Genomic DNA, 23,018 nt, shown 5'->3' with positions numbered 1-23,018 from the left:
ACTTGCCAATTCATGTGTGAAAATGCTTCCTAACCATTCTTTCATAATTTGAGCCTGAGGAATCTTGATATTGTCATTCTGGAACATGGCTATGTGTCTTCCTACATGGTTGTTTAAGAAACGAAAGGCTACACAGTCCATCAGTTAGGGTTAGAAGAACTGTCGCCAAACATGCTAGAAACTAGATTTTCCTATTAAATCCAAACAGCGATTTTTTTTTTTTTTTTTTTTTTTTTGGCCAGGCAATTTTTGTTTTTCAAAAATGTGAAATTATTCTTTGTGTATGTTTTATTATTTGTTATATATTTGTTATATATTAGCTAAATTCATTCATGAACGCAACTCCGCGAAACGTTTTGGTCGTCCACTGATGCAATAGGCGGCAAGGCGCAGAGGAACCTGACGAGTATAATGTGACCAGGAAGTGGGTGCATCTTTATTTATCCTGTCGGACAAGAGCCATGTGTTAACATTTTCTGTATGAAATCTGCGCATATCGCAGAATGGGAGATGACAATGTCATAGCCCGGCTCGGCAGCATGAAGGCTCTGTTGGGGATTGTAGCAGGAGCCGGAGCTTCATATGGCATTTATAAACTAGTCGTTGGTCGTGCTGGAGATGGAGTGAACAGAAAAAAGTCTGCTAAAAGTGTGACTATTCAGCCCGGGAGCTTAATGGACAAAGTCTCTGGATTTAAAGTTGTCAGTAAGAGTGGTAATCTGAATCCGTGTGCGGAGACTGAATCTAGTAAGTGGCATTCAAATGTTTTTATGATGGTATGAAATACTGACAGCTCTATAGAAGTTTACAATATTTGTTTTTGAATCAAACACACAGTATTGGGGAGTTTGTTCATTTTGTTCTCTCAGGTTCTTGATCTTTTCATACAAATCTTTTCCTTGCTGTTTTTTTCTTCTCATAAGGTGATATTCACTCAAAATCTGCTGCCAGCCTGGAGCCTCGACATCTGAGCATGCTTCTCTCTCTTCTGCAGAGCAGCCCAAACCCAGAAGAGAGGAGAAACGTTCTCGTAACCTTAGGAAATGCTGCTGCCTTTACAGTAAACCAGGTCATCTAATGGTTTGGCATCTAGACATTGTGCATTATTATTACATTTTACAGACGAGTAAAAGAAAAAGCTCTCAAATTGCAGTTGATGTATCATGTTTACAATAAATTTTTTGCTTTTCTTAAATAGGATCTTCTGCGAGAATTTGGAGGTCTTCACATCATAGCAGGCTTCCTCTCAGACCCTTCATCTGAGATCCGGGTTCAGACTCTAAACGCTCTGAACAACTTAAGCATGAACATCCGCAATCAAGAGCAGCTGAAGGTATTGCAAATACGGTATAGATTTGATTATATAGGCTTTTTTGTATTATTTTATTATTTCGGTACATGCCTGTTGCTTTTGTTGTTGTTGTTAACTAATATTCGAAATTGTTTTTGATGATTCAAATAAAACTGAAATAAAATAAAATATAAAAAACAGATAAAAATCTTAAACTTAAGGAAAATTCAAACAAGTTGAAGTATAAAGATGACTAAAACTAAAATGTAAATAAATGTTACAAACTATATAGAAATTAGTGCTGTCAAATCGATTGATCACTATTAAAAGTTTGTGTGTGTGTGTATATATATATATATATATATATATATATATATATATATATATATATATATATATATCGTGATTAATCTATTTCACAGCACTAATAGAAATACACAAAATATATATATAGAAAAAAGTTAATAAAAATGACATAAGCACAAAGCGAAATGACTAAAACTTGAATGAAATTTAAAATAGAAAATAAAAGCTAATTCAAATAATTAATAAATGCTTTTTAAATAATACTAAAATAGCATGTTCTCCCACACGTCTCTGTTGTTGTTCAGATATATATCCCGTCAGTGATGCAGTTGATTGAGATGTCACCGGTGAACTCTGACCTTCAGCTGGCAGCGCTCCGATTACTCACTAATCTGTCAGTCACCGATAATCACCAGCATCTGATGAAGAATTCCATCACCCTCCTCTTATCGCTGCTCGTAGTGAGCAATGAAGTCCTACAGGTGATTTTGGATTGATGAGTTAAATGATATGTGTACACAATCAGATTTATTTAATATTTAATCTGTTCCTGCAGATCCAAGTCCTGAAGGTCCTTGTAAATCTTTCCTCCAATCCAGATTTGATGGACGATATTGTGCAAGCTCAGGTGAACAAATTTGTCTTTTATGCTTTCACTTTATTGTAGGTGAGATCCAGTGCAGTGACTTTTCTCTCATGCCAACACAATATGATTATAAATAGATAACCCTATAAATAACTCTCTTGGTTGCTGGGTGTCCTAGTTTGTCCCATTGGCTTCCTGTTGATGCCTAGATCTATTTTAAGACCAGTCTGGGGCCATGATTTAGTTTAGAGCTCCACGATTTGGGGTGGCAGAAAATCTAATAATAAAAAATACTTAAGGTTTGCTGTGCTTGTTTGTAGGGCTTCATAATATTACCAAAGATTTGTGATTATATATCGACTAGGGCTGAAACATAATGTTTATTTAATAACGCACTGTCAGTTATGTTAAATCGCCCTGGTGTTGTGGACGTCGCCATCTTTGATACTGTCGCTATTGTTACCCGAGTTCAAATGATGTTGTGACTTCAGCACTTCGTTCATACAGATATGTATTCAAACAGCTATTTTAATCTGCCGAATGAACAAAACATTTCAAGACTCACACCTGTTAACAAATGCTGTTGTCACTGAACGCAGCCATTATGAACATTTCTGATAGATGCCTTTTAATTCTTGGCACTTTATGTTGGGAATTTTTTATTCATAAAGTATGAGAAAAGGTTTGAATAAATTGTTGAAAGAAAGATTAATGGCATTTACAGTTATTATTTATTGGCATAACTACAGGATTAATCAACTAATCAGAAAACAATCAATAGAATAATCATGATTAATTGACTAATCTGGAAAAATAATCAATAGGAAAAAAATATTATTTTGTATGATTATAATTATTACTAAATAAAAATATTCAACAAAATAAGAATTTTTTAAAGATTAATGACAGAAGTTACGGTTATTATTTATTTGCAACTTAACTAAAGGATTAATCTACTAATCCAAAATTAATCGTAAAAATAGTTGATAGATTAATCAGAAAAAAATAAACAATAGAAAAAATATAATTTTTATGATTATAATTATTATTAAATAAAAAATCAAACAAAATAAGAAATAGTTTAATATTTTAAGAAATATTTTAAAATAAGAAATAAAAAAATTGAGTATTAACCCTTTAACTGTCACCCCCCCTTTTTTTGCATACACAAAAAAATCACTATACAAACTTAAATGGTTGTAATTCAGGAATGCTTTGGAATATAGACATATGGTTGGTCTTGTTTTTAAGAAGACATTTGCCAGATTGTTGTAGAAGTGAAATAAATTATGAAAGTGAAACAGGAAAAAAGTTATATAAGTTTGAGTTTATGAAAATATAGAATGTAAATATATAATTATTTATATTTTATATAAAATATATATATAATACAAAATATATTTTACTCTAAAACTGCTAGAAAATTAAAGCCAAAAATCTAAACAAGTTGTGTTCAAAATTTTAGGTTGATATCTCAAAAAATGAGCTTTCAGTAAGATTTTATTTGGGCGCAGTACCAAACTTTTTCACTAGATGGACAGCCAGCTTCCTTACTGACCATATAAGGGCGTCTCCATTTTCATGTATGTTTTGAGTGATCTGAACCATGTATTTCCATAATTTCATACAATTTATGAAGTATACATCCTATTCAGAAATAGTATGGGTGTTTTGGCAGTATTTGATTTGATTTCAACCTCTAATAAACATAAAAAGAGCACATATGTGCGTTATAGCTCGCTGCCGCTGCGTGCCGCATCACAAATCGAGAATCCATAATATTTTTCTTTATATTCTAAACATTTTCAGACCTTTTTTTCCTCATAAAATTTAATTGGTGTTATCTTTTGAACTCTTGGCATGAAAACAAACTGAGGTTTCTACCAATCTTTCATGATTTTTCATGTTTATTTCTATTTCAAAATAAAGGCCTAAACACGCCTAATGAATATGAAATATTGTTGTTGCAAATTGATAAATTACTGCTCCTCTGTAATTTATTTTAAAAAAACAGCCACCAATTATGAAAACTAGAGATTGTAAGCTTTCAAATGATATATAGTTTGTCAATATTACTTTAGGTTTTTACTAAGATATTATTGTTCAAAATATATATGGGCAAACGTCCCACCTGTGGGACGGTGACAAATATAATAATATAATAATGTTATGGCTGTCTTTCTTCATTTTCAAATGTTAAACCATCGTTAACTTTTATTTTAGTGGAAAGCGACAGGAAGTGCTTCTCTCTGAGGCACGCATATATACTTTTTTAATTATATTAATGTCTTTTTTGTGATTTTGTTTTTTAATTTTTTTATCTTTCATCCCTAATTTAGTTCTTCTATTGTTAAGAGCTTATGTATTTGCACACACTCCTCCAGTTACTTGTAAATCTGTTCACAGGCTCCAGCCTCCTTGATTTTGTTGTTTGACGGCTGTACTAGCACATCTGTTCTCCTCCGCCTGTTGTTTTTCGTGGGGAACCTGCGTGCGTGGAGACCCTCGGCACAGGTGGCTGAAGCTCTGAGGACGAGGCAGGACTCTCTGTACTGTGTTCTACTGGACAACTCCTCTCAGCTTCACCGTAAGCTTCCCCTGCTGCTCTCACATCCAGATGAAGAGGTGAAGACGCAGGTGGCCAGGCTCCTCACATAACCTCTCACAGAATACATCTCCTGTCCTTCAGTGTTCAACTACTGAAATGTTCAGGCTCAGCACTAATAAACTAGCATTAATTCCTTAGTGGAGCAGTGTTGATATCTGCTGGTAGCAGCCACTTGGTGGGCCATCACTATCCTCTCAAAATGTTGGAAAATGGACAAGAAATGACTCCCTCAGGTTATTTGAGAGATGTTCGTTCATATAATAGACATTTGTGAACACCACAAATCTCCTTCGAGAACCTTTGAGAACATCTCCACTGCCAAACGTTTACTTGCCAAGTGAATGCATCTTACAAGCTTGCAGGTATTTTCTCTGACCACACTAAGTGCTTTGGATACCCAGACTAGTGGTGGAAAGGACTCTGCATGTGTTTAGAAATGTTAAAGCCTTGAAAAAAAGCCTTGTTAAAGCCTTTCTTCAGTGCTGCAAAATGCAAGTGAAGTTTACCATTGAATAAAGGTTATTCAGGTTATGCTGAGGTAGATCCACGAACCTTATTTTTACAGAATCTGCATTGATTGTACTGTGATTTTGTTTTCTGATGATTGATGATGAGATTAACATATTTAATAAAGCTTATTTCATGTTGTAAGGCAATTATAAAAACAATGGTTGCTTCACAGTTTTAATGTTTGCTTTCACATTATTTTGGAATGCTTTCTGGCTTGTATGTCAGGTTTGTGAAAGTTCTTTAAAATAAATATTTAAGTTTTAATAACCTTTGTTTATTGAATTCGTGCTCTTGAAGACCAACTACATCTTCATATTTGTTTTTAATGGAGAGAAATAACTTTCATTATCTCTTGAATCGCAGCTGTGTTTGAGAACAACATTTCCCACTAATCTTAGCAATTCATCCAGGGTTGCCATGTCTGCTTATTATAAGCGAATTTGTGCTATCAAATCGAATCAAGCGCTATCGCTATGTGTTTTTCAGTATTACGGATTGTATTGAGTGTTCCGAAATATGGAAGTTTATTTCCACCACAGAATAAAAACTAAAAAAGGTAAGGTAATCGACCAAAAACTCGCACTTCTTTTTTTTCATTATAGTTTTTAGTTTATATGTTTTTTCTTTTCTTTTTCTTTTTCTTTTTTTTAGAATTGTGAGATATAAACTCGGAGTTGTGAGGGGAAAAGTCAGAATTGTGAGATTTTTTATTTATTATTATTATTATGATTAAGCTTCTATACAGAGAGTTAAAAAAAAATGGGGTACTTTATTTTGTCAGACCAGTCGGCTTATTTTTCTAGCGAGATCTGGCAACACGGTCGCTCAGCGTAAGTGCGTTTGAATCACATGAAGCTTATTACACACTGAAGAACTGCGAACTGTCATATCATTCGAGACTGCGTGGATTGACAGTGAAGACAATGAGCTGAAATGACAACGAATATAGAGACACGAAGAAGGAAACTCGACACAAAAAATCAAGGTAAACAATAACACAAAGACAGACCATTTTATGTAAACCGAAGTACTAAAAGAATCCACTGACTTGAATTGTCAATATAGTGAAATGCATTATTTTACTACAGCAGACAGTTGCACATTTGCTCCAATTAAATCGGACTTTTGATATGAAACACTGGATGTAACGTGACGAATAATTCACGTGACGTGAACAAGGAATGCATGTCCATTGCATTTTACATTAATGGGTCAACTTGCATTGTGATTTATCCTGGACATAAATGAATCAGGATTTCTCAAGAAAGAATTGCTTCTAATGCATTTGCAGTCAGTCTAGTTTTCTGTTGTGAAATCGTTCTGAAACCGCATTTGTCCACACTTCCCCATTTACTATGCATTATTTCCTCTCTGTGGTGTGTCTTTGGATATATCTGATTTAACGTGTTGATGTTGACACGCAAATTTATGTTAAAACATTCATTGAAAATACTGCATATTCGATATACAGTGACCTAAAAAGTATTTGGACACTTTGGGTTATAGTTCACCCAAAAATTTAAATTCTGTCATCATGTACTCGCCCTCATGTTCCAAACCTATATTTCTTCTGAGCAGAAAATAATATATTTGAAAGAATGTGGGTAACCAGACAGTTGACGGTAGCCATTGACTCTCCATAGTATTTTATTCCCACTATGGAAGTCAGTGGGTCCGTCGTCGTCAACTGACTGCTTACAACATTCTTCAAAATATATTTTTTGTTGTTGTTGTTGTTGTTGTAAAACAGAAGAAAGAAACCCATACAGGTTTGGAACAACTTGAGGGTGAGTAAGTCATGACAATTTTTATTTTTGGGTGAACTATCCCTTTAAGTCACATTTAAAAATGTAAGAATATCATTGGATTACATAACAAAATATAACAAAATTGGCTTATTAATACTTAATAATAAACCATTCCATGATTTCATCTAATTCCTCAGATCCTCCAGAAGACCATGATGGAGTTCATCTGCCTGGCTCTGGCTGTGACAGGGTTTGTGTAGCTCACGTTCATTCAGAAGCCAGCGATGGTCCTGCTCAGTCCTGTTTACAGCAAACAAGCGCCTCCTACACACCTAAAAACCAACAGAGAAGTGAGAGCCCATATACACTTTGCATAAAAGCAAGGGTTTTTTTCTGAACTGGTTTGAGACTTTTTAATGCCACTACCTCTTCTTTTTTCAGCATGCAGCTTTGGTGATGAAATACGCGAAGAGAACCCATGCAAGACCACCATAAGTGCTGAAAACGAAGTAGAGGCCCAAAAACTCGCAAATAATTACAAGGTAACTATACATTGAGCACATGTGTCTAGTTTCATTTAGCGTAATGTTGATGCTGATGTCGTTCTGTCCTCTTTATTTAAGTTTGGATTCAGGAAGTGGAAGAGTCACGTGACAGAACGACCCTTTGAGTACAGGTCGGACATTGTGAAGGAGCTTTACTCTGAGCTGAATGTTATCAAACCTTACTCAGGTTAGACCAAGCTCTTCTCATTTCCTTCTGTAGTGCATGTACAGTATCAGTAAAAGGTTTGGACATGCCTTCTCATTTGTATTATTTGAAAATATAGAAAATAAAGCAGTCGAAACTATTAAAAATTCTTCAATTCTTAATTAAATGTATTATTAATTATAAAATTATTATTATTAAAGAATCAAAACTTTTCATACTTTCAAACTATTTTATACTTGTACTGTATATTTCAATCAAAAAACAATTTAATGTAATACTTTTTGATTTCTCATGCCATAAGCCCTTTGATATTACATCTAGGTAATGTCGTAATGTTTTATTATGATGATTTTTTGATGCAAAACTAAAGCAAATCCACTAATTAGAGAAATGTGGCAGTACATTAATTTGTTCCCCTTTACTGTAATAATATCAGTCTTTTTTATTCTCGGGTTTCAGCAGGTTCATTGTTCACTTTTGGCAATGTTCTCTACGTGTTTCTGTTTGGCTGGTGGATCTCTCTGGTTTATGTTTTCGTTGGTGTCCTAATGTTCCTCACAGTTTTTGGCATCCCCTATGGTAAGAATTGGTCTAAATAAGTATCAGCACATTTTGCTGCCTCTCCCTGGATCACAAAAGTGCCACTCTCTTGTTTCAGGGAATCTCTGCTGGAGGTTGTCCTGCTATTTTCTGTGGCCATTTGGGAAATCAATCGGAAAGGTTGTGTTTCGTTTTATATCCAAATTATATTTGTATGTTTGCGTACTCTTGATCTTTTCATGGAGTCTTATGACAGCTCTACACACACAGACTCTTTTCTTTTGCCTGCTCCATGAAAATCAGGCTAATGCTGCATTCATCACAAGCCTTTTCATGGATTTTTTGTGGTTTAGAAGGATATTGAACCCGATGTTGCTGTTTTCAGGCCAGTGTCTCTGTGCCGGTGTACAGTGTGAAGATCCTGCAGGGTAATTCCACTCTAGAGGCAGAAGAGAACGGAAAGCCTTCCTCTCCTCTCCTGCTGCCCACACCTGTGGAGGAGACCATAGAGGAGCCCACAGGAAGTCCACAGGACCACCACTATTGGGTGAGAAGTGTGAAACAGATATTAGATCAAATGTCATAGTAACATGCTATCAAATAAATGTATCATTATTATTACAAATGTAGCCTGTATAACATCATTTATTAATTAAGAGACTACATATATTATTTGTACCACCATTGTATATTATTTTGACACCACCACCAGACTATTTTAGTGAAATACAAATACGCTAATAAGTAATTTAAATGGTTAAGAACTAAAAACCAAACAAAAGACTTCTGTTCATCTAAGAATCCTGAAAAAAAAGTATCAGGATTTCAACAAAAATATTGAGCGGTACAACTGTATTCTATGGAAGCTTGTTTCCGCCACTGAATAATAAATAAATAATAATAATTGCGACTTTTTATCTCACAATTGCGAGTTTACATCTCGCAATTCTGACATCTTTTCTCAGAATTGTGAGATATAAACTCACAATTGTGAGATATAAAGTCCAATTCTAAGGGGGGAAAAAATACAGACTTTTTTTTTTACCTCAGAATAGTTTATATCTCACAATTCTAACTTTATAACACGCAATTGCGACTTTATATCATACAATTCTGACTTTATATCTCGCAATTGCGACTTTATATCATACAATTCTGACTTTATATCTCGCAATTGCGACTTTATTTCTCAGAATTGCGACTTTAAATCTCGCAATTGCGACTTTATTTCTCAGAATTGCTACTTTATTTCTCACAATTCTGACTTCATATCTCGCAATTCTGAGAAAAAAAGTCACAATTCTGACTTGATATATCGCAATTGTGAGAAAAAAAGTCAGAATTGTGAGATAAAAAGTCGCAATTATTATTATTTATTTATTATTCAGTGGCGGAAACAAGCTTCCATAGTATTCAACATTGATAATAATAAGAAATGTTTCTTGAGCAGCAAATCAGCATATTAGAAGGATTTCTGAAGGGTCATGTGACACTGAAGACTGGAGTAATGATGCTGAAAATTCAGCTTTGCATCACAGGAATAAATTACATTTTAAAATATATTAAAATAGAAAACAGTTATTTTGAGTTGTAATATTTTTTTCACAATATTACTGTTTTTACTGTATTTTTCCATCAAATGAACGTCAAATAATTAGAAAATTTTTCCATCAAATAAAACATTAAAAAGTCATACCAACTCCAAACTTTTGAACGGTAGTGTTTATAATTATTGTATATTTTTTCACCATTTTAGCTCATTTGGAGTTCACTAAAATAGTCTGATGGTGTAAAATCTATAATTCTAACCTTGAGTTGCTGTTGCAGGACTGTATCATCTGTCCTTAACTGAGAATAATACCTCCCGATACACCATTTCTAGCATTTTTGTATTTTTCCCTTTAGATTTTGTACTGATGTCACTAGATTCCAGCTTTCCCATAATGTGGATCTCATATGATTTCAGTGGCGCTTGAGAACATATGCATGGCTGTTTGTGGGTTACCCTCTCCTCGTCGTCACACACTCTGTAGTGTGTCTGATCTCCTGGCTGCTGGTTTTCACCATTCCCGTGGCCAAGATGAGCGCCAAGACCTTACACACCATCCTGCTCATGCCCCCCGAACACATTCACATCAGCCACGCCACGGAGGTGAGAGCACTGTACTTTAATTATGAAATCCACTGAGGTTTTGCCATCTGTGAATTAATACTGATTAAAACTGTGTATCATATTTGCAAATTTACTCAATTTAACAGATTTTTATTCTTATTTTTAGGCTCAGGAGAATGAAGGCCAAGTCATTCTATGCTGCTACCATGCAGTGAATCTTTACTACTATAAATACACAGTGGACGGGATCAATGTTTTTGCTGTCAGTATCCTATATCAAACTACAAGCACAGTGTTGTTCTTTAATGCTGATATTCAGAAACCATGTCCAATGTCCAAAAGTAACTTATGCTCAACAAGGCGGCATTTATTTGATCAAAAATGCAGTAATATTGTGAAAAAATATGAATTGCTGAATTTTCAGCGACATTACTCCAGTCTTCAGTGTCACACGATCCTTCAGGAATCATTCTAATATGCTGATTTGATTCTCAAGAAGCATTTCTTATTATCATCAATGTTGAAAAACAGTGCTGCTTTATATGTTTGTGGAAATAGATTTACTCTTTACTGTTTTTTTTTGCATTTTCCTTACATTGAGTTACTTTAGATCTCTTACCATTAGTTATAGTGTCACTAATAATTGGTTACGTGGACAAAACAAACCAGTTTGCCAGCTCAGAAGTCAAGTTCGCCACAGCAGTCAGCTCCATCATTCCACTGTCGTACTACATTGGCATGGGCATTGCAAGGTGAGCAGTTACTCCAGCACAACACCAGAACTTCACCAATGTTTGAGATCAACATTAATGCAGTATCTAATTGCTGATCTCTATTCTCAGTATTTCCGCTCAGAGTAACTTTGCTGTCGGGGCCGTGGTGAACGCAACGTTCGGTTCCATCACAGAGCTGACCTTTTACATCACAGCGTTGCTCAGAGGTCACCACCAGGGAAATAAGTGCCTGCAGGAGATAGTGAAGGCGGCTCTTACTGGAACCCTGCTGGGATGCATCCTCTTCATACCAGTATGTCATCCGTTACTATGAAAGCTTGATTCCATCATGGAATAAAAAAATTAAAGAGGTAATCTCAGAATTCTTACTTTTTTTTCTCAGAATTGCGAGTTTATATCCCACAACTCAGACTTTTAATTCAGAGTTTATATCTTGAAATTCTGACTTTTTTGTTCATATAATTAGGAATGAATAAAGGTAATAAAAAAAAAGGCAAGGGAATTGCTACTTTTTACTTTTTAAATTTAGAATTGCAAGAGAAAAGTAAGAATTGTGAGATATAAACTCGGAATTGGAAGAAAAAAGTAAGAATTGTGAGATATAAACTCAGAATTCGGGGGAAAGTAAGAATTGTGAGAAACTTGTGAGATATAAACTCAGAATTAGGGGGAAAGTAAGAATTGTGAGATATAAACTCGGAATTGCAAGAAAAAAGTATGAATTGTGAGATATAAACTCCGAATTGGGGGCAAAGTAAGAATTGTTAGATATAAACTCCGAATTGGGGAAAAAAGTATGAATTGTGAGATATAAACTCCGAATTGGGGAAAAAAGTATGAATTGTGAGATATAAACTCCGAATTGGGGAAAAAAGTATGAATTCTGAGATATGAACCAGAATTGGGAAAAAAATAAGAATTGTGAGATATAAACTCCGAATTGGGGAAAAAAGTATGAATTGTGAGATATGAACCAGAATTGGGAAAAAAGTATGAATTCTGAGATATGAACCAGAATTGGGAAAAAAGTATGAATTGTGAGATATGAACCAGAATTGGGAAAAAAGTATGAATTGTGAGATATGAACCAGAATTGGGAAAAAAGTATGAATTGTGAGATATGAACCAGAATTGGGAAAAAAGTAAGAATTGTGAGATATAAACTCAGAGTTCCGCCATCTGCCGAATCCGCCATTTTTGTTCGACAAAGCAGTCAGGAGTAGATTAAGTAGATTAACGTTGGAGTATTTGAACTTGAAAAACTGAGTGTACTGATGTCTTTCCGCGGTTAAAACAACATTCCTTCTTATGTTCATTCATGTTTATTTGATGCTATAAATTAACTAGAAGGAAGAGATGATCGGTTCACGAGCAGCTTTAACTGAGGCTCTACAGCAATCTGTCAGACACATTAAAGAGCCACAATTTCTTTAAAAAATGACCAAATTTGAAAGGTGAGACTTTGTATCAAACTTTATATCAAAAGTAACCTGGTCTGTCCTGTCTGTCAGTGCGTTGTCAGTGTCCTCTACATGGAACATGAACATGGTGTGGCGTGAGAGCGGCGTCGCTTGTCTTTGCGATATGGTCAATCAGAATAGTTTATTCCCTGCAATTTTGACTTTTTTCCCTCAGAATTGTGATATATATATATATAAACTTAGAATTGTGAGAAAAAAAAAGTCAGAATTGTAAGATTAAATTAATATTAAAAAAAGATCATTTTGACTTTTTATCTCTCAATTCTGACTTTTTTTCTCCAAATTGTGAGTTTATATCTCACAATTCTGTCTTTATAACTCAGTTGCGATTTTATATCTCACAATTCTAAGAAAAAAGTCAGAATTGCAAGATATAAACTCTCAATTCTGACTTTTTTTCTTGAAACAGCGAATTTATATCTCTATTGATATCTCTTATCTATATCTAATTATGAGTTTATTTCTCAGAATTGTAAGATATAGCCTAAACTCTGAATTGAGAGGGAAAAAAAGTCAGAAATGTGACAAACTTCACAAAGTCACAAATAATCTTTTTTTTTATTTTTTATTCTGTGGCGGAAACAGGCTTCCATATGTTATCTTACAGAGGATCTTAAATCTGCAAAGTGTGCAGTAGACGACTGTTATATCTGTGTCTGTCTCAGGGGATCTGTATGATAATCGGAGGACTCAGGCACAGAGAGCAGAGGTTTAACAGTCGCTCGGCGGGGGTCAGCTCCTCTCTGCTCTTCATATCAATAGGGGGTAAGATGAGTCAGCAGAAATCTGCTTGTTATTGCGCTTCTCTCCTGTAGTAATTAAAGGCAATGTGAAATGGCATTTAATGCGTAAGCTAATTCACATTCACAAAGAAAGGTTTATATATTTGCAAATAGCAATTCACAAACTCATAACCTTATTCATATCCACAAAATATGATTTTAAAATGCACAACCAAATTGTATTTTGTGAAAGTTGTTTACTTTTTTGTGAATGTGAATTAGTTTTAATCATAGCAATGAATCATATTTCATTAAATCAATACATTTTGAGACTATTGTAGCTCCATAATTTCTCACTGTGGTCTCTGTAGGAGTGTTTGCCCCTACACTCTTCTCCAAAGCCTATGGGAATATAGTGTGTGAGGACTGTACCAACTCTACAGGAACCAACAGCAGCGGATCCTTCATGTGCAAAAACTGCCACTACGACCTGGTGAGATTTCAAACATGCGTCACGTAGAAATTTAAAACAGTGAAACATCAAGCCATTTTCTGCACATTTTTTTCTTTCTGGTCCACTAGAGTGAAAACAACTACAGCTTGTTTCACAGTCACATTGAGTAAGTTCATAGTGTGAGCATTTTGTATACTCAGTACTTTGTATACAGTAGCTTATTATTATATAAATAATAATTATAATTTTAAAAAGTAGCGTTAATATAGTTTTGTTGTGGCTGTTGACGTGTCTCTGTTTTCTCAGGCCTCTAGTGTACACCATTTCCGTTCTACTGCCCGTATCCTATATCATCGGCCTCATCTTTACTCTTAAAACACATTCACACATCTACGACATCCACGTTGGAGACGGAACGGGTGAGTTTACTAAACCTTGCAATAAAATGACTAATGCGAAGCTTTGAACCGACCACCAAAACTTCATAAGGAAGTCTTTTTAGGGTGTAGTGATTATTAGAAGTTTCATTTAGGAACATTGGAGATCTGCAAAATGGTATGAAACACAATGTGTGTGTTCACAGCAGGTCATCTTGGAGCGTCTGTGCACTGGTCCCGCTGGAGAGCTTTGTTAATCCTCATCATTGCCACAGTGCTGATGTCTGCATGTGCCGATCTGACCACCGAACACATTCAGCCCATACTCAGCCGCTCGTCTGTATCTCAGGTTAATACTGCAGTAAATCAGTCAGACAGTAAATATCAGCTCAATATTAATGGATTATGATCCCAACTCTTCATCTCAGTATTTCATAGGTGTGACTCTTTTGGCCATGATCCCTGAAATCCCAGAAATCGTCAATGGAGTCCAGTTTGCTCTTCAGAATCAAATCAGTTTGAGGTCAGTTTGTTCAGTAACACCATACTGTAAGTTCAATATGTGTTAACATGCATTAGGCATCATGAAATGATCATTCATTCAATCCCTGGTTGGTTTAATCTGGTCTTGTCTACTAAAAATACATGCGTTTTGTTGTTTTCTCCCAGTTTTGAGGTTGGAAGCTGCATTGCGGTGCAGGTGTGCATGATTCAGATCCCCATCCTGGTTTTATTCAACGTCTTTTATGTGAGATATTATGCACACATGCTACATATACTCAAAGTTAGCACACTGATGGCTATATATCAATGTGTTTTCCTAACCATCTTTCTGTGACAGGATGTTGGCTTTGTACTCGTCTTCAGCGACCTGCATCTGTGGGCCAGCATCTTTAGCGTCATCGTTGTGAATTATAGTTTTATGGACGGAAAGTCTGATTACTTTCAAGGTAATAAGCTAAATATTCTGTAAATCAGGGGTTAGGAACCTTACCAAGAATCCAGTACTGGCTCTTCATTACAAAAAGTTCTCCTGCTCAAAAACTACACCATCGTTAAAAATGTTGGGATCACTAAGATTTTTCTTTTTTGAAAAAAATGAATACTTTGATTTAGCAAGGATGCAGTAAATTGATCAAAAGTGACAGGAAACACTTTTATAATGTTACGAAAAAAGTCTACTTTTAATAAATGCTGGTTTTTTTACTTTCTGTTCAAAGAATCCTGGGGAAAAAAATACATAACAGTTTCCACAAAAATATTAATTTTAAAATTAATTTATTTTATACAAACAAATATTTTAAAACACAAAAAAACTACTTTTTTGTTTTCATAAGCTCGACTGCTCTTTCTTTGTTCATCATATTGATTTGAATGAGTTTTGTAAATTGTTAAAACTCTGTGTGTGTGTGTGTGTGTGTGTTTGTATTACAGGTACTGCTCTTGTGGTGGTGTATCTCATCCTGTTGGCGATGTATTTTTTTGCTCCGTCTCCCGCTGGTTGTTGAGAGGCAAACACATTTCAGCACAATGCATTCATTATGAAATTTACAGTATGAAACACTGTTTATGGTTTCAGATTAATGTTAGCTAGTTTACCGTGTGTTTTAGACTATCACTATTCATAACATTTTATTCTTTGGTACTTCAGTAACAATTCTTTTTTGTTCTGTTCAACAAGAAGCTGATCTGATTTAGCACTTTACTATGAAGTACAGAGGACTACTTGTGATAATAGATGGATTTATTATTTTAATAAAAATGGGGCGCACAATAAATTATTTTGGAGTGTACATAATAGTTAAAACTATTTTATTATGAAACATATTTGGTATTTTGCAAAAAAGAATCCGGTTTTAGTTAGCGTGCAGCTGGGTGTTTGTACAGGCCCTAATGATGAACCATTACTTGACCATGTATTTGAAATCATACAGATGAAGTCATAGTATAGATGCCATTTTTTCAAATATTTGCGATTTGAGGTAACAATTTGATTTGTTGCACTGACCTGTTGTTCTTACTGTCTATAATATGTCTTTTTAAACAGAAGTCTAAAAAGTGTATTTGTGATACAACTTTTTTAACAACTTGTCTTGAGTATTTTCTATATTTTAAAATAGATGAAGTTTAGGATAAGTAACTACCTGTCACATAATGTTGCCTTGAAGAGGTTGACTAAATAAAATTGTAAAAATCAGTGTTTGGATTTTTCTGGGGGGACAATTGATGTACAAGATTATACATTATAAATGCTGGATTTCACATTTTATTTGTGAGTAGCAATCACAGATATTGCTCAAGCTCAAATTTTTTAAGAAACCAGTGTGCAAAATTTTTAAAAGGTTAAACCTGAAAATGTTTTTATAAAATAATAATCTACTAGAATGTACTGGATTTTAAAGGTACCAAAATGTAGATGCTTATAAATATTACTTAAAAGCATTGAGGTGTCTTATTTCATTCAATGAACAGTTTTAGCTTTAGGAAAGAATCACCTAATTCAGTTTGTGGCCAAATACACAGGACAACACAATAGCGAATAATTAGACAACAACAGACAGAAGTGTTTGGCATAGTGTTGTTCAAAGCTCTGATGACCCCACAAGTAAAAGTCAAAAGAGTATAAAACTCTATGAATGTGTAAAAAATGCTTTCCATTTCGTCTTCAGATTGTGAAATTCTGTGCGGAACTGAGGATTGACCGCTGCGTAGATGATGGGGTTAGTGAGGGATGTCATGCAGACCAAAGACACTGTTAAAATCTCCAGCTCCTGAAAAACATCCACCTGAAACACATTAATAACTGTGTTATATAGCAACTGGATGATACCCATTAAACTTGGCAGTATAGTCAATGCACTTCTAAATAAATAAATAAATAAAATCAGTATTATTTTCTACAACAAACATCTGAACACATATATCTTCCATAATTATTATTTATTTATTTTATTTTTTGTTATAAGCATAAACAAAATCTATGAAGGGTTTACACTTAAAATAAGAAAAAAACTATTTGTTATTATTATATCTGTACATTTGACTACAGACTGCCTTACTGCTATTTTGTTTAGTTGTATTACTTTTTTAAATCTACTATTTATTTGTATTTAATGCACAATTTAAGCTCCACACTGTAAAAAAAAAGTTGCTGCCTTAATTTTAAATTTTTTTTAGTACAATCAACTTGCATGTTTTAAGTCATTTCAACTTAAATTACATGATGAATGAAATAAGTTCTTAACTTATTTTGATGAGTTAAAGCCATGTAAAAACATTTGTCATAACGTATTGATCATATAATTTTTTTACAGTGCAGGTTTACATTTCAATGCAAAATCTTGAATCTTTAATATTGATTTAAATTTTTCCATTTATTTTTTGCAGTAGCCTATGAATGAAAAGAGTTAAGCTATAAATGTCTCCTTCAAGGAGTAGGTTAACGCAGTTTTCTCATGTAATAAGTGTGCTGTCATTTTAAATGTGAGACAAATTATCCCGCAACTTAACTCACTGTTAGATTGCCATCTCTGTAATAGAAGTGATTCAAGACAACTGTCGCAATTAGCGGCATCCAAAATATGAGGAATGTGAAGATGATGTATCCGGAGCGCTTGGCCAGTTTGCTCTCCTTCTTGGCGTTTCCTCTTTCTCTCTGAGCGAGAGACGGCATCATACAGACAGCACCCACCACCTCCTCCTCCTCCTCCTGTGGAGCAGCTGTGGTTTCTCCGGTTGATGCTGGAGACGTTTCTGCAGCGGTTTCTTGAGGAGCGCTTTGCTCTTCAGCACCTTCTCCATTTCCTGATGCTGGAGAAGTTTCAGTAATATCTTGTGGAGCACTTGTCTCGACAGTACCATCTTCATTAGTTGATGGAGAAGTTTCTGAAGTTGTATGGTCAATTGGGTGTTCATCACCCTCTTCTCCATTAGTTGACCCTCCAGAAACTTCTCCATCAGTAACCTTGCTTGACTCTACAGCACCAACTTCTTCATTGGCCGATGGAGAAGTATCTTGGTGGTCGTTTAGTTCCACAATACCTTCTAGAACCTGTGGTGTTTCATTGGGAAGTTCATTCATGGATTTTTCAGTCACAATCTCTGGTTCGTTTATATTTAAATAGTCAGTTACAGTTGTTGTGGGAAGTTCCTCAGATGTTGGATGTAAATATTGTTGGATATTTTCTTCAGACGGCTCTTTTTCATTGGGTTTTAAATGACCAGTATCGATTGTCTGTGTATTTCCTGTCTCATTTTTAATACTATTCTTTGTTTCCTCCTGTTTTTGCTTTTTATCCTCTTTCTTCTTATCAGGTGGTGGAAGCGAACCCTTATCGAATATTTTCCGACCGTGCGCTCTTACCAACAGGAAAATGCGGCCGTAGAATCCAACGATGACCGTCAAACAAACGCACCAGACGGGAGTCAAAATATAAAGTCCAAACGTGTCGTAAGAGTCGAAAGTCTCCATCCGCAAGCCTCTGCATCTTACGTACACCGGCGAGTCTTTCGCAAATATCACGCAAATGACCGATATGGAGATTGGAGCCAGCCAGGTCAAGAGGATCCCCACCGTTACCCGTTTTCTGCTCTCGGCGCTTTTAAACGGATGCGCAATGGCTTGATATCGCTCGGCGCTGATGCACGCCAGCGTGAGCAACTGCACGCAACAGATGAGAGAAAACGACGCTATCTGAGCGCTGCAGAAAAGCAGTCCGAGGTCTCGCGCCGCGTCGCGAGCGCTCAAAACAATGCTGAGGAGCAACGGGCAGTCAACGGCGCATCGCAGGAAGTCAATGACGGCCAGATTCACCAGGAGCGCGTTGTTGGACGTCTGGAGAGACTTCTGGTGGTGCACGGCCCACGCCACGAACAAGTTGGCGAGAATTCCTACGTGTAAAGTCACCAGCAAAACTAGACAATTGGCAGCCACAAATGCAACTTCTATAGTGTCTTGCCATGTGTTGTTCACTTGTCCCCAAACAACGGTGGAATTACTTCTCATCTCCAGTCAAATAACAGCTAATTCCATGTCTTTTTATATCACATCGATTTCTATGAATAAAGTTGCACCTTAGTTTTACTACATCTCTTGTCTCTTGCTTTTTGAGAGTATGTAGTAGCTAATAAAGCCCTTTATTTTAACCCTCATCATTACCATGGTTCTCCATTTGTTTGCGGTTTTCAATTAACACCCTGCAGGGCTGATGGTCACCAGGGATGCTTTTGTTTTAGGCAATTTGCTGGTTCCTATATGTCATCTCCAGACCGGAACAATGCCAATTACAGCACAAACGCTGATTTTATTTCTGCTCTTTAAAGGTTTTATTAATCATTTGTTGATTTCTTAAAGGTCTAAATGTTTGAACTGGGTTAGGAGAAGTGAGTCGTTATTTTGAATAGAGAATAGTCATAATAAGCACTGGTCTTTAATTAAGGCTGTGTATATGCTCTTATTGTCATAGTGATCACATCAGTAATCTTATTGTGAGGAGATTAATTTGGGAAAGGTTTTACACTCTAATTATGAGATTAAGATGCTCACTTTTAACCTTATCAGGTTATTGCTCTGCATTTTTATAGCATTTTGGCATGTGTATACTGTAAAAAAAGTTGCTGCCTTAAATTTTTTAAGTACAATCAACTTGGATTTTTGTCATTTAAACTTATATAATTTTACAATTGTTAAACAGTAATACACAATGATTCACATTGACAGACCTCAGATCAGACTGGAATAACCCTGCTTTGGCTCATCATTACACCAGCAGTGTCACGAGGGATGTATCGACCACAGGACAGGATTTCCAGAGAGGACTCTCGGAACTGGACAAATACATTTCAGAGAATGACTTGAGCGTTTCGTTGCACAGTGTGCCCTGTATAAATACCAATGCATTTTGTCAAAGATGATGCTGACACATGAAACAGACCTGTTTGTTAGTAAGGAAGTAGATGATGGGATTGTAGACCGGGCTGGTTTTGGCGAAGTACATTGGCATGGTGGCGACCAGAGGTGGGATGTAGATCTCTGGATTCACAACCACAACCACAGAGATGGCGGTGTAAGGCAACCAGCAGATGAAGAAGGCGACGATCATGGCCAGGACCATCCGTACCGCATGCTCGTTGTCCTCCAGGCATTTTTTACCTCCTTGAAGTTCAATGCTTTTGTTGATCTGAAATGATGGAGTGTCATTTGCAGTGATATGAGAAGTACTAAAAGATCATAGTTCGGATATAAACACGGATGTCTACGGTAGCGATCAAAATAGAGTAAATCACCTTTTGAAAGTAGCTTGACACTTCAAATAAAGACTGTATATCAATTACATAGTTACATCAGTATGTGGTGACAAAATAAAAATATTCATTCAAGAGATTAATCACTGTAAAAAAAAAAAAAAAGTTCCTGCCTTGAATTTTTAAGTACAATCACCTTGGATGTTTAAGTCATTTCAACTTAAAGGGATAGTTCACCCAAAAATTAAAATTAGCCCATGATTTACGAATACAATCAGTTATATTAAAAAATGTCCTGGCTCTTCCAAGCTTTATAATGACAGTGAATGGCTGCTTCTGTTTTGAAGTCCATAAAAGTGCATCTATCCATCATAAAAGTGCTCCACACTGCTCCGGGGGTTTAATGAAGTGAAGCCATGCGTTTGTGTAAGAAAAATATTCATATTTAACACGTTACAAAGTAAAATTCTAGCTTCCGGCCAAACGCAGTCTACTTACGCCCAAAGCACAACTTACGCAACTTGTGATGTCGGAAGTACGTTGTGCGTAATGGCCTTGAGTAAATATCAGCAGTGCGTTGCATTACTCGCATAAGTTGTGCTTAGACTTAAGTTGAATCCGTATGTTCGTTTGGCCGGAAGCTTTTTTTACTTTATAAAGTTTTAAATATGAATATTTTTCTTACACAAACGCATCGCTTCACTGAACTATCCCTTTAAATGACATCAAAATGACTTTAAAAATTTTGTTGAATCTTGTATAACAGAAAAGTTGAAAACTGCTTAATGTATTTTGATGAGTTAATTAAGTTTTTACAGTGATCCAGTAATGAAACAAGTGAAGTTTTTATGAGTGAATCATTGACTATGAACTAATAAGAGTTATAAGAACGAGTCGCCTACCTTCCTCATGGACACAAGGACGTTGCTGTAGCAGTATATAATGACAGCAGTGGGTAATATGAAGCACATAAGCGTGTAGGCGATGAGGTAGCTGTAGTTTGTCCAGGATCTCTCCTCCCAGCCCAATGAGCAGGACGTCTGGACGCCCTCGGGCCCGTACGAGCTCCAGCCCAGCAGTGGAGCGACGGCCCAGAAGAGGCAATAGAGCCAGACCAGCACCAGGCCCTGGCAGCTCCTGCAGACGTTCAGCTTGAAGCCTGCCATGGGTTTGCAGACTATATTGTACCGCTCGTATGCCAGTAGTGTGAGAGTGCATAATGAAACCAGGCCTAGAAAATAAGATATTAACATACATTTTATTGACTGTTATACATAAATACTGCATAAAAAAAAGTTTCTTTCATGCTTATTCATGAGAAATCATTTTACATAATGAAAATATAATCGCCTTAAAACAAAAGCCAATTATTCAATTTTATATTTAATTTTTTTATTTAACCTTTATTTATCCAGGTAAACTGTTTGAGAACCACTTCTCTGAAATGATCAGAACCTCAGAATGAAATCAGAATCAGAATGAAAATGCATCATATTAATACATAATGTAATATTTAATATGTATGAATATAAAACTTTTAAATGGGTTTTACACATAAAATAGCTTTGCTATAAAAGGCATTATTCAATCTTATATTTAAAATATATCATTAATATTATAAGTATGTAATATTTCAGTTTTAAACAGTTTTAATATTTGTAATTATTAAAAAAAAAAACATTTGAATTATTATTAAATATTTTAAATACTTATTTTTCTCAAACATTTTATTATATTTTCATGTGTAAAGACCCATTCAAAATGTGTAAATAATATAAATTCTTATAATATTAATATTAAATGTCTAATGCTAAAAATATTGCATATTTATATTATTCTTATTATATATTTTAAATATAACATTGAATAGTTGGCTTTTATATTAATGGGTCTGTCTTTACACATGAAAATATACAGAATATACATGGAAAAATATTATATCCTCTACATGGAGAAAAAAAAAAAATCCTCAGACACTCAGAAGGGCATCAACATATTTGGGGACACATTATATAACATAAAACAAATAAAATAACCTTTTAATCAGTACTCACCAAAGTAGTTCACAGCAAATCCTTGAAAAACACAGAATGCATGGCCTAAAAAGAAAGACCCTTCATAATTTGTGATGGTGACGATCGCAGAGCCGCAGGTGGCAATCATAAGATCTGACACAGCCAGGCTGAGAATGATGACGTTCATCGCGTTGAGAAAATGCATGTTCTTCAGCATCACGGCAATTACCAACAAGTTATTAAACACAGAAAGTAGAGTGTTTATGAACATGAGGTACGAAAGTATGCTGTAACCCACGCGTGGAAAAATAGTAGGTTGTACCGTCATGGCCAAATCTGTCGTCGTGATGCTCTCCATGATTGAATGAGCTCTGGAGACTTTGTGACGGCAGTGCGTTTTGTTCCGAGCCGGTCAGACCATCATATTATCGGCTTTAAAGAATGAGATCAGATATTGGCTACGGCCAATTGATTACAGAAAGTAATCTGAAGCATCTGGTCACCATGTCCAATTGTTAAAAGGCCATTTGTCAAATTACTCTTTGCCAGCTTAATAATCTTATTAATAAAAGCAGGCTT

The 23,018-nt window shown here is 35.3% G+C and overlaps 4 protein-coding genes across 7 annotated transcripts; 2 read left to right on the top strand and 2 right to left on the bottom strand.

The window, feature by feature from the left end:
- Nucleotides 1–382: 382 nt before the first annotated feature.
- Nucleotides 383–5,563, top strand: armc10 (armadillo repeat containing 10). The gene is made up of 6 exons (XM_079859153.1): nt 383–747; nt 924–1,069; nt 1,199–1,333; nt 1,903–2,079; nt 2,154–2,225; nt 4,590–5,563. Exons 1-6 carry the CDS (start codon nt 504–506, stop codon nt 4,839–4,841), a joined length of 1,026 nt encoding a protein of 341 aa, XP_079715279.1. The 5' UTR covers nt 383–503; the 3' UTR covers nt 4,842–5,563.
- Nucleotides 5,564–6,102: 539 nt separating this feature from the next.
- On the top strand, nt 6,103–16,622 carry cax2 (cation/H+ exchanger protein 2). Of its 4 annotated transcripts, none has more exons than XM_079858841.1 (20): nt 6,103–6,286; nt 7,247–7,399; nt 7,491–7,591; nt 7,673–7,781; nt 8,220–8,339; nt 8,419–8,480; nt 8,686–8,847; nt 10,267–10,452; nt 10,580–10,679; nt 11,024–11,165; nt 11,256–11,439; nt 13,294–13,393; nt 13,722–13,843; nt 13,933–13,970; nt 14,111–14,223; nt 14,388–14,530; nt 14,610–14,704; nt 14,851–14,929; nt 15,023–15,131; nt 15,616–16,622. In XM_079858841.1, exons 1-20 carry the CDS (start codon nt 6,235–6,237, stop codon nt 15,687–15,689), a joined length of 2,244 nt encoding a protein of 747 aa, XP_079714967.1. In that variant the 5' UTR covers nt 6,103–6,234; the 3' UTR covers nt 15,690–16,622. The 4 variants fall into 4 exon arrangements, with proteins under 4 accessions (XP_079714967.1, XP_079714968.1, XP_079714970.1 ...); XM_079858842.1 differs by having other exon boundaries at nt 6,130–6,286; nt 8,223–8,339; XM_079858844.1 differs by having other exon boundaries at nt 6,130–6,286; nt 8,223–8,339; nt 14,391–14,530; nt 15,616–16,616.
- A 189-nt stretch (nt 16,623–16,811) lies between these two features.
- LOC307151651 (uncharacterized protein) lies at nt 16,812–19,246 on the bottom strand (the record flags this gene model as incomplete). Its single annotated transcript, XM_079859766.1, has 2 exons — nt 17,696–19,246; nt 16,812–16,967 (listed from the first exon to the last, which is right to left on the bottom strand). Exons 1-2 carry the CDS (start codon nt 19,184–19,186, stop codon nt 16,812–16,814), a joined length of 1,647 nt encoding a protein of 548 aa, XP_079715892.1. The 5' UTR covers nt 19,187–19,246.
- On the bottom strand, nt 16,831–22,863 carry parietopsin. Its single transcript, XM_079858845.1, has 5 exons — nt 22,479–22,863; nt 21,327–21,655; nt 20,115–20,360; nt 19,903–20,007; nt 16,831–16,967 (listed from the first exon to the last, which is right to left on the bottom strand). The coding sequence occupies exons 1-4, from the start codon at nt 22,795–22,797 to the stop codon at nt 19,909–19,911; spliced, it is 993 nt and encodes a 330-aa protein (XP_079714971.1). The 5' UTR covers nt 22,798–22,863; the 3' UTR covers nt 16,831–16,967; nt 19,903–19,908.
- Nucleotides 22,864–23,018: the final 155 nt, after the last annotated feature.

This window comes from Squalius cephalus (genome assembly GCF_949319135.1).
Source record: "Squalius cephalus genome assembly, chromosome: 23".
Classification (NCBI taxonomy): domain Eukaryota; kingdom Metazoa; phylum Chordata; class Actinopteri; order Cypriniformes; family Leuciscidae; genus Squalius; species Squalius cephalus.
This window is presented reverse-complemented; position numbering and strand designations above follow the sequence as displayed.

Excerpts from the sequence above, each read along its gene's own strand:
- armc10 (XM_079859153.1), top strand. The coding sequence starts at position 504 with ATGGGAGATGACAATGTCATAGCCCGGCTCGGCAGCATGAAGGCTCTG. Across the intron at positions 1,334-1,902 it reads GCAATCAAGAGCAGCTGAAG|ATATATATCCCGTCAGTGAT; the intron begins GTATTGCAAATA and ends GTTGTTGTTCAG. Across the intron at positions 2,226-4,589 it reads ACGATATTGTGCAAGCTCAG|GCTCCAGCCTCCTTGATTTT; the intron begins GTGAACAAATTT and ends ATCTGTTCACAG.
- cax2 (XM_079858841.1), top strand. The coding sequence starts at position 6,235 with ATGACAACGAATATAGAGACACGAAGAAGGAAACTCGACACAAAAAAT. Across the intron at positions 8,848-10,266 it reads CACAGGACCACCACTATTGG|TGGCGCTTGAGAACATATGC; the intron begins GTGAGAAGTGTG and ends ATATGATTTCAG. Across the intron at positions 13,844-13,932 it reads AAAACTGCCACTACGACCTG|AGTGAAAACAACTACAGCTT; the intron begins GTGAGATTTCAA and ends CTGGTCCACTAG.
- parietopsin (XM_079858845.1), bottom strand. The coding sequence starts at position 22,797 with ATGGAGAGCATCACGACGACAGATTTGGCCATGACGGTACAACCTACT. Across the intron at positions 21,656-22,478 it reads ATTTGCTGTGAACTACTTTG|GCCTGGTTTCATTATGCACT; the intron begins GTGAGTACTGAT and ends CTTATTTTCTAG. Across the intron at positions 20,008-20,114 it reads ACTTCCTTACTAACAAACAG|TTCCGAGAGTCCTCTCTGGA; the intron begins GTCTGTTTCATG and ends GTATTTGTCCAG.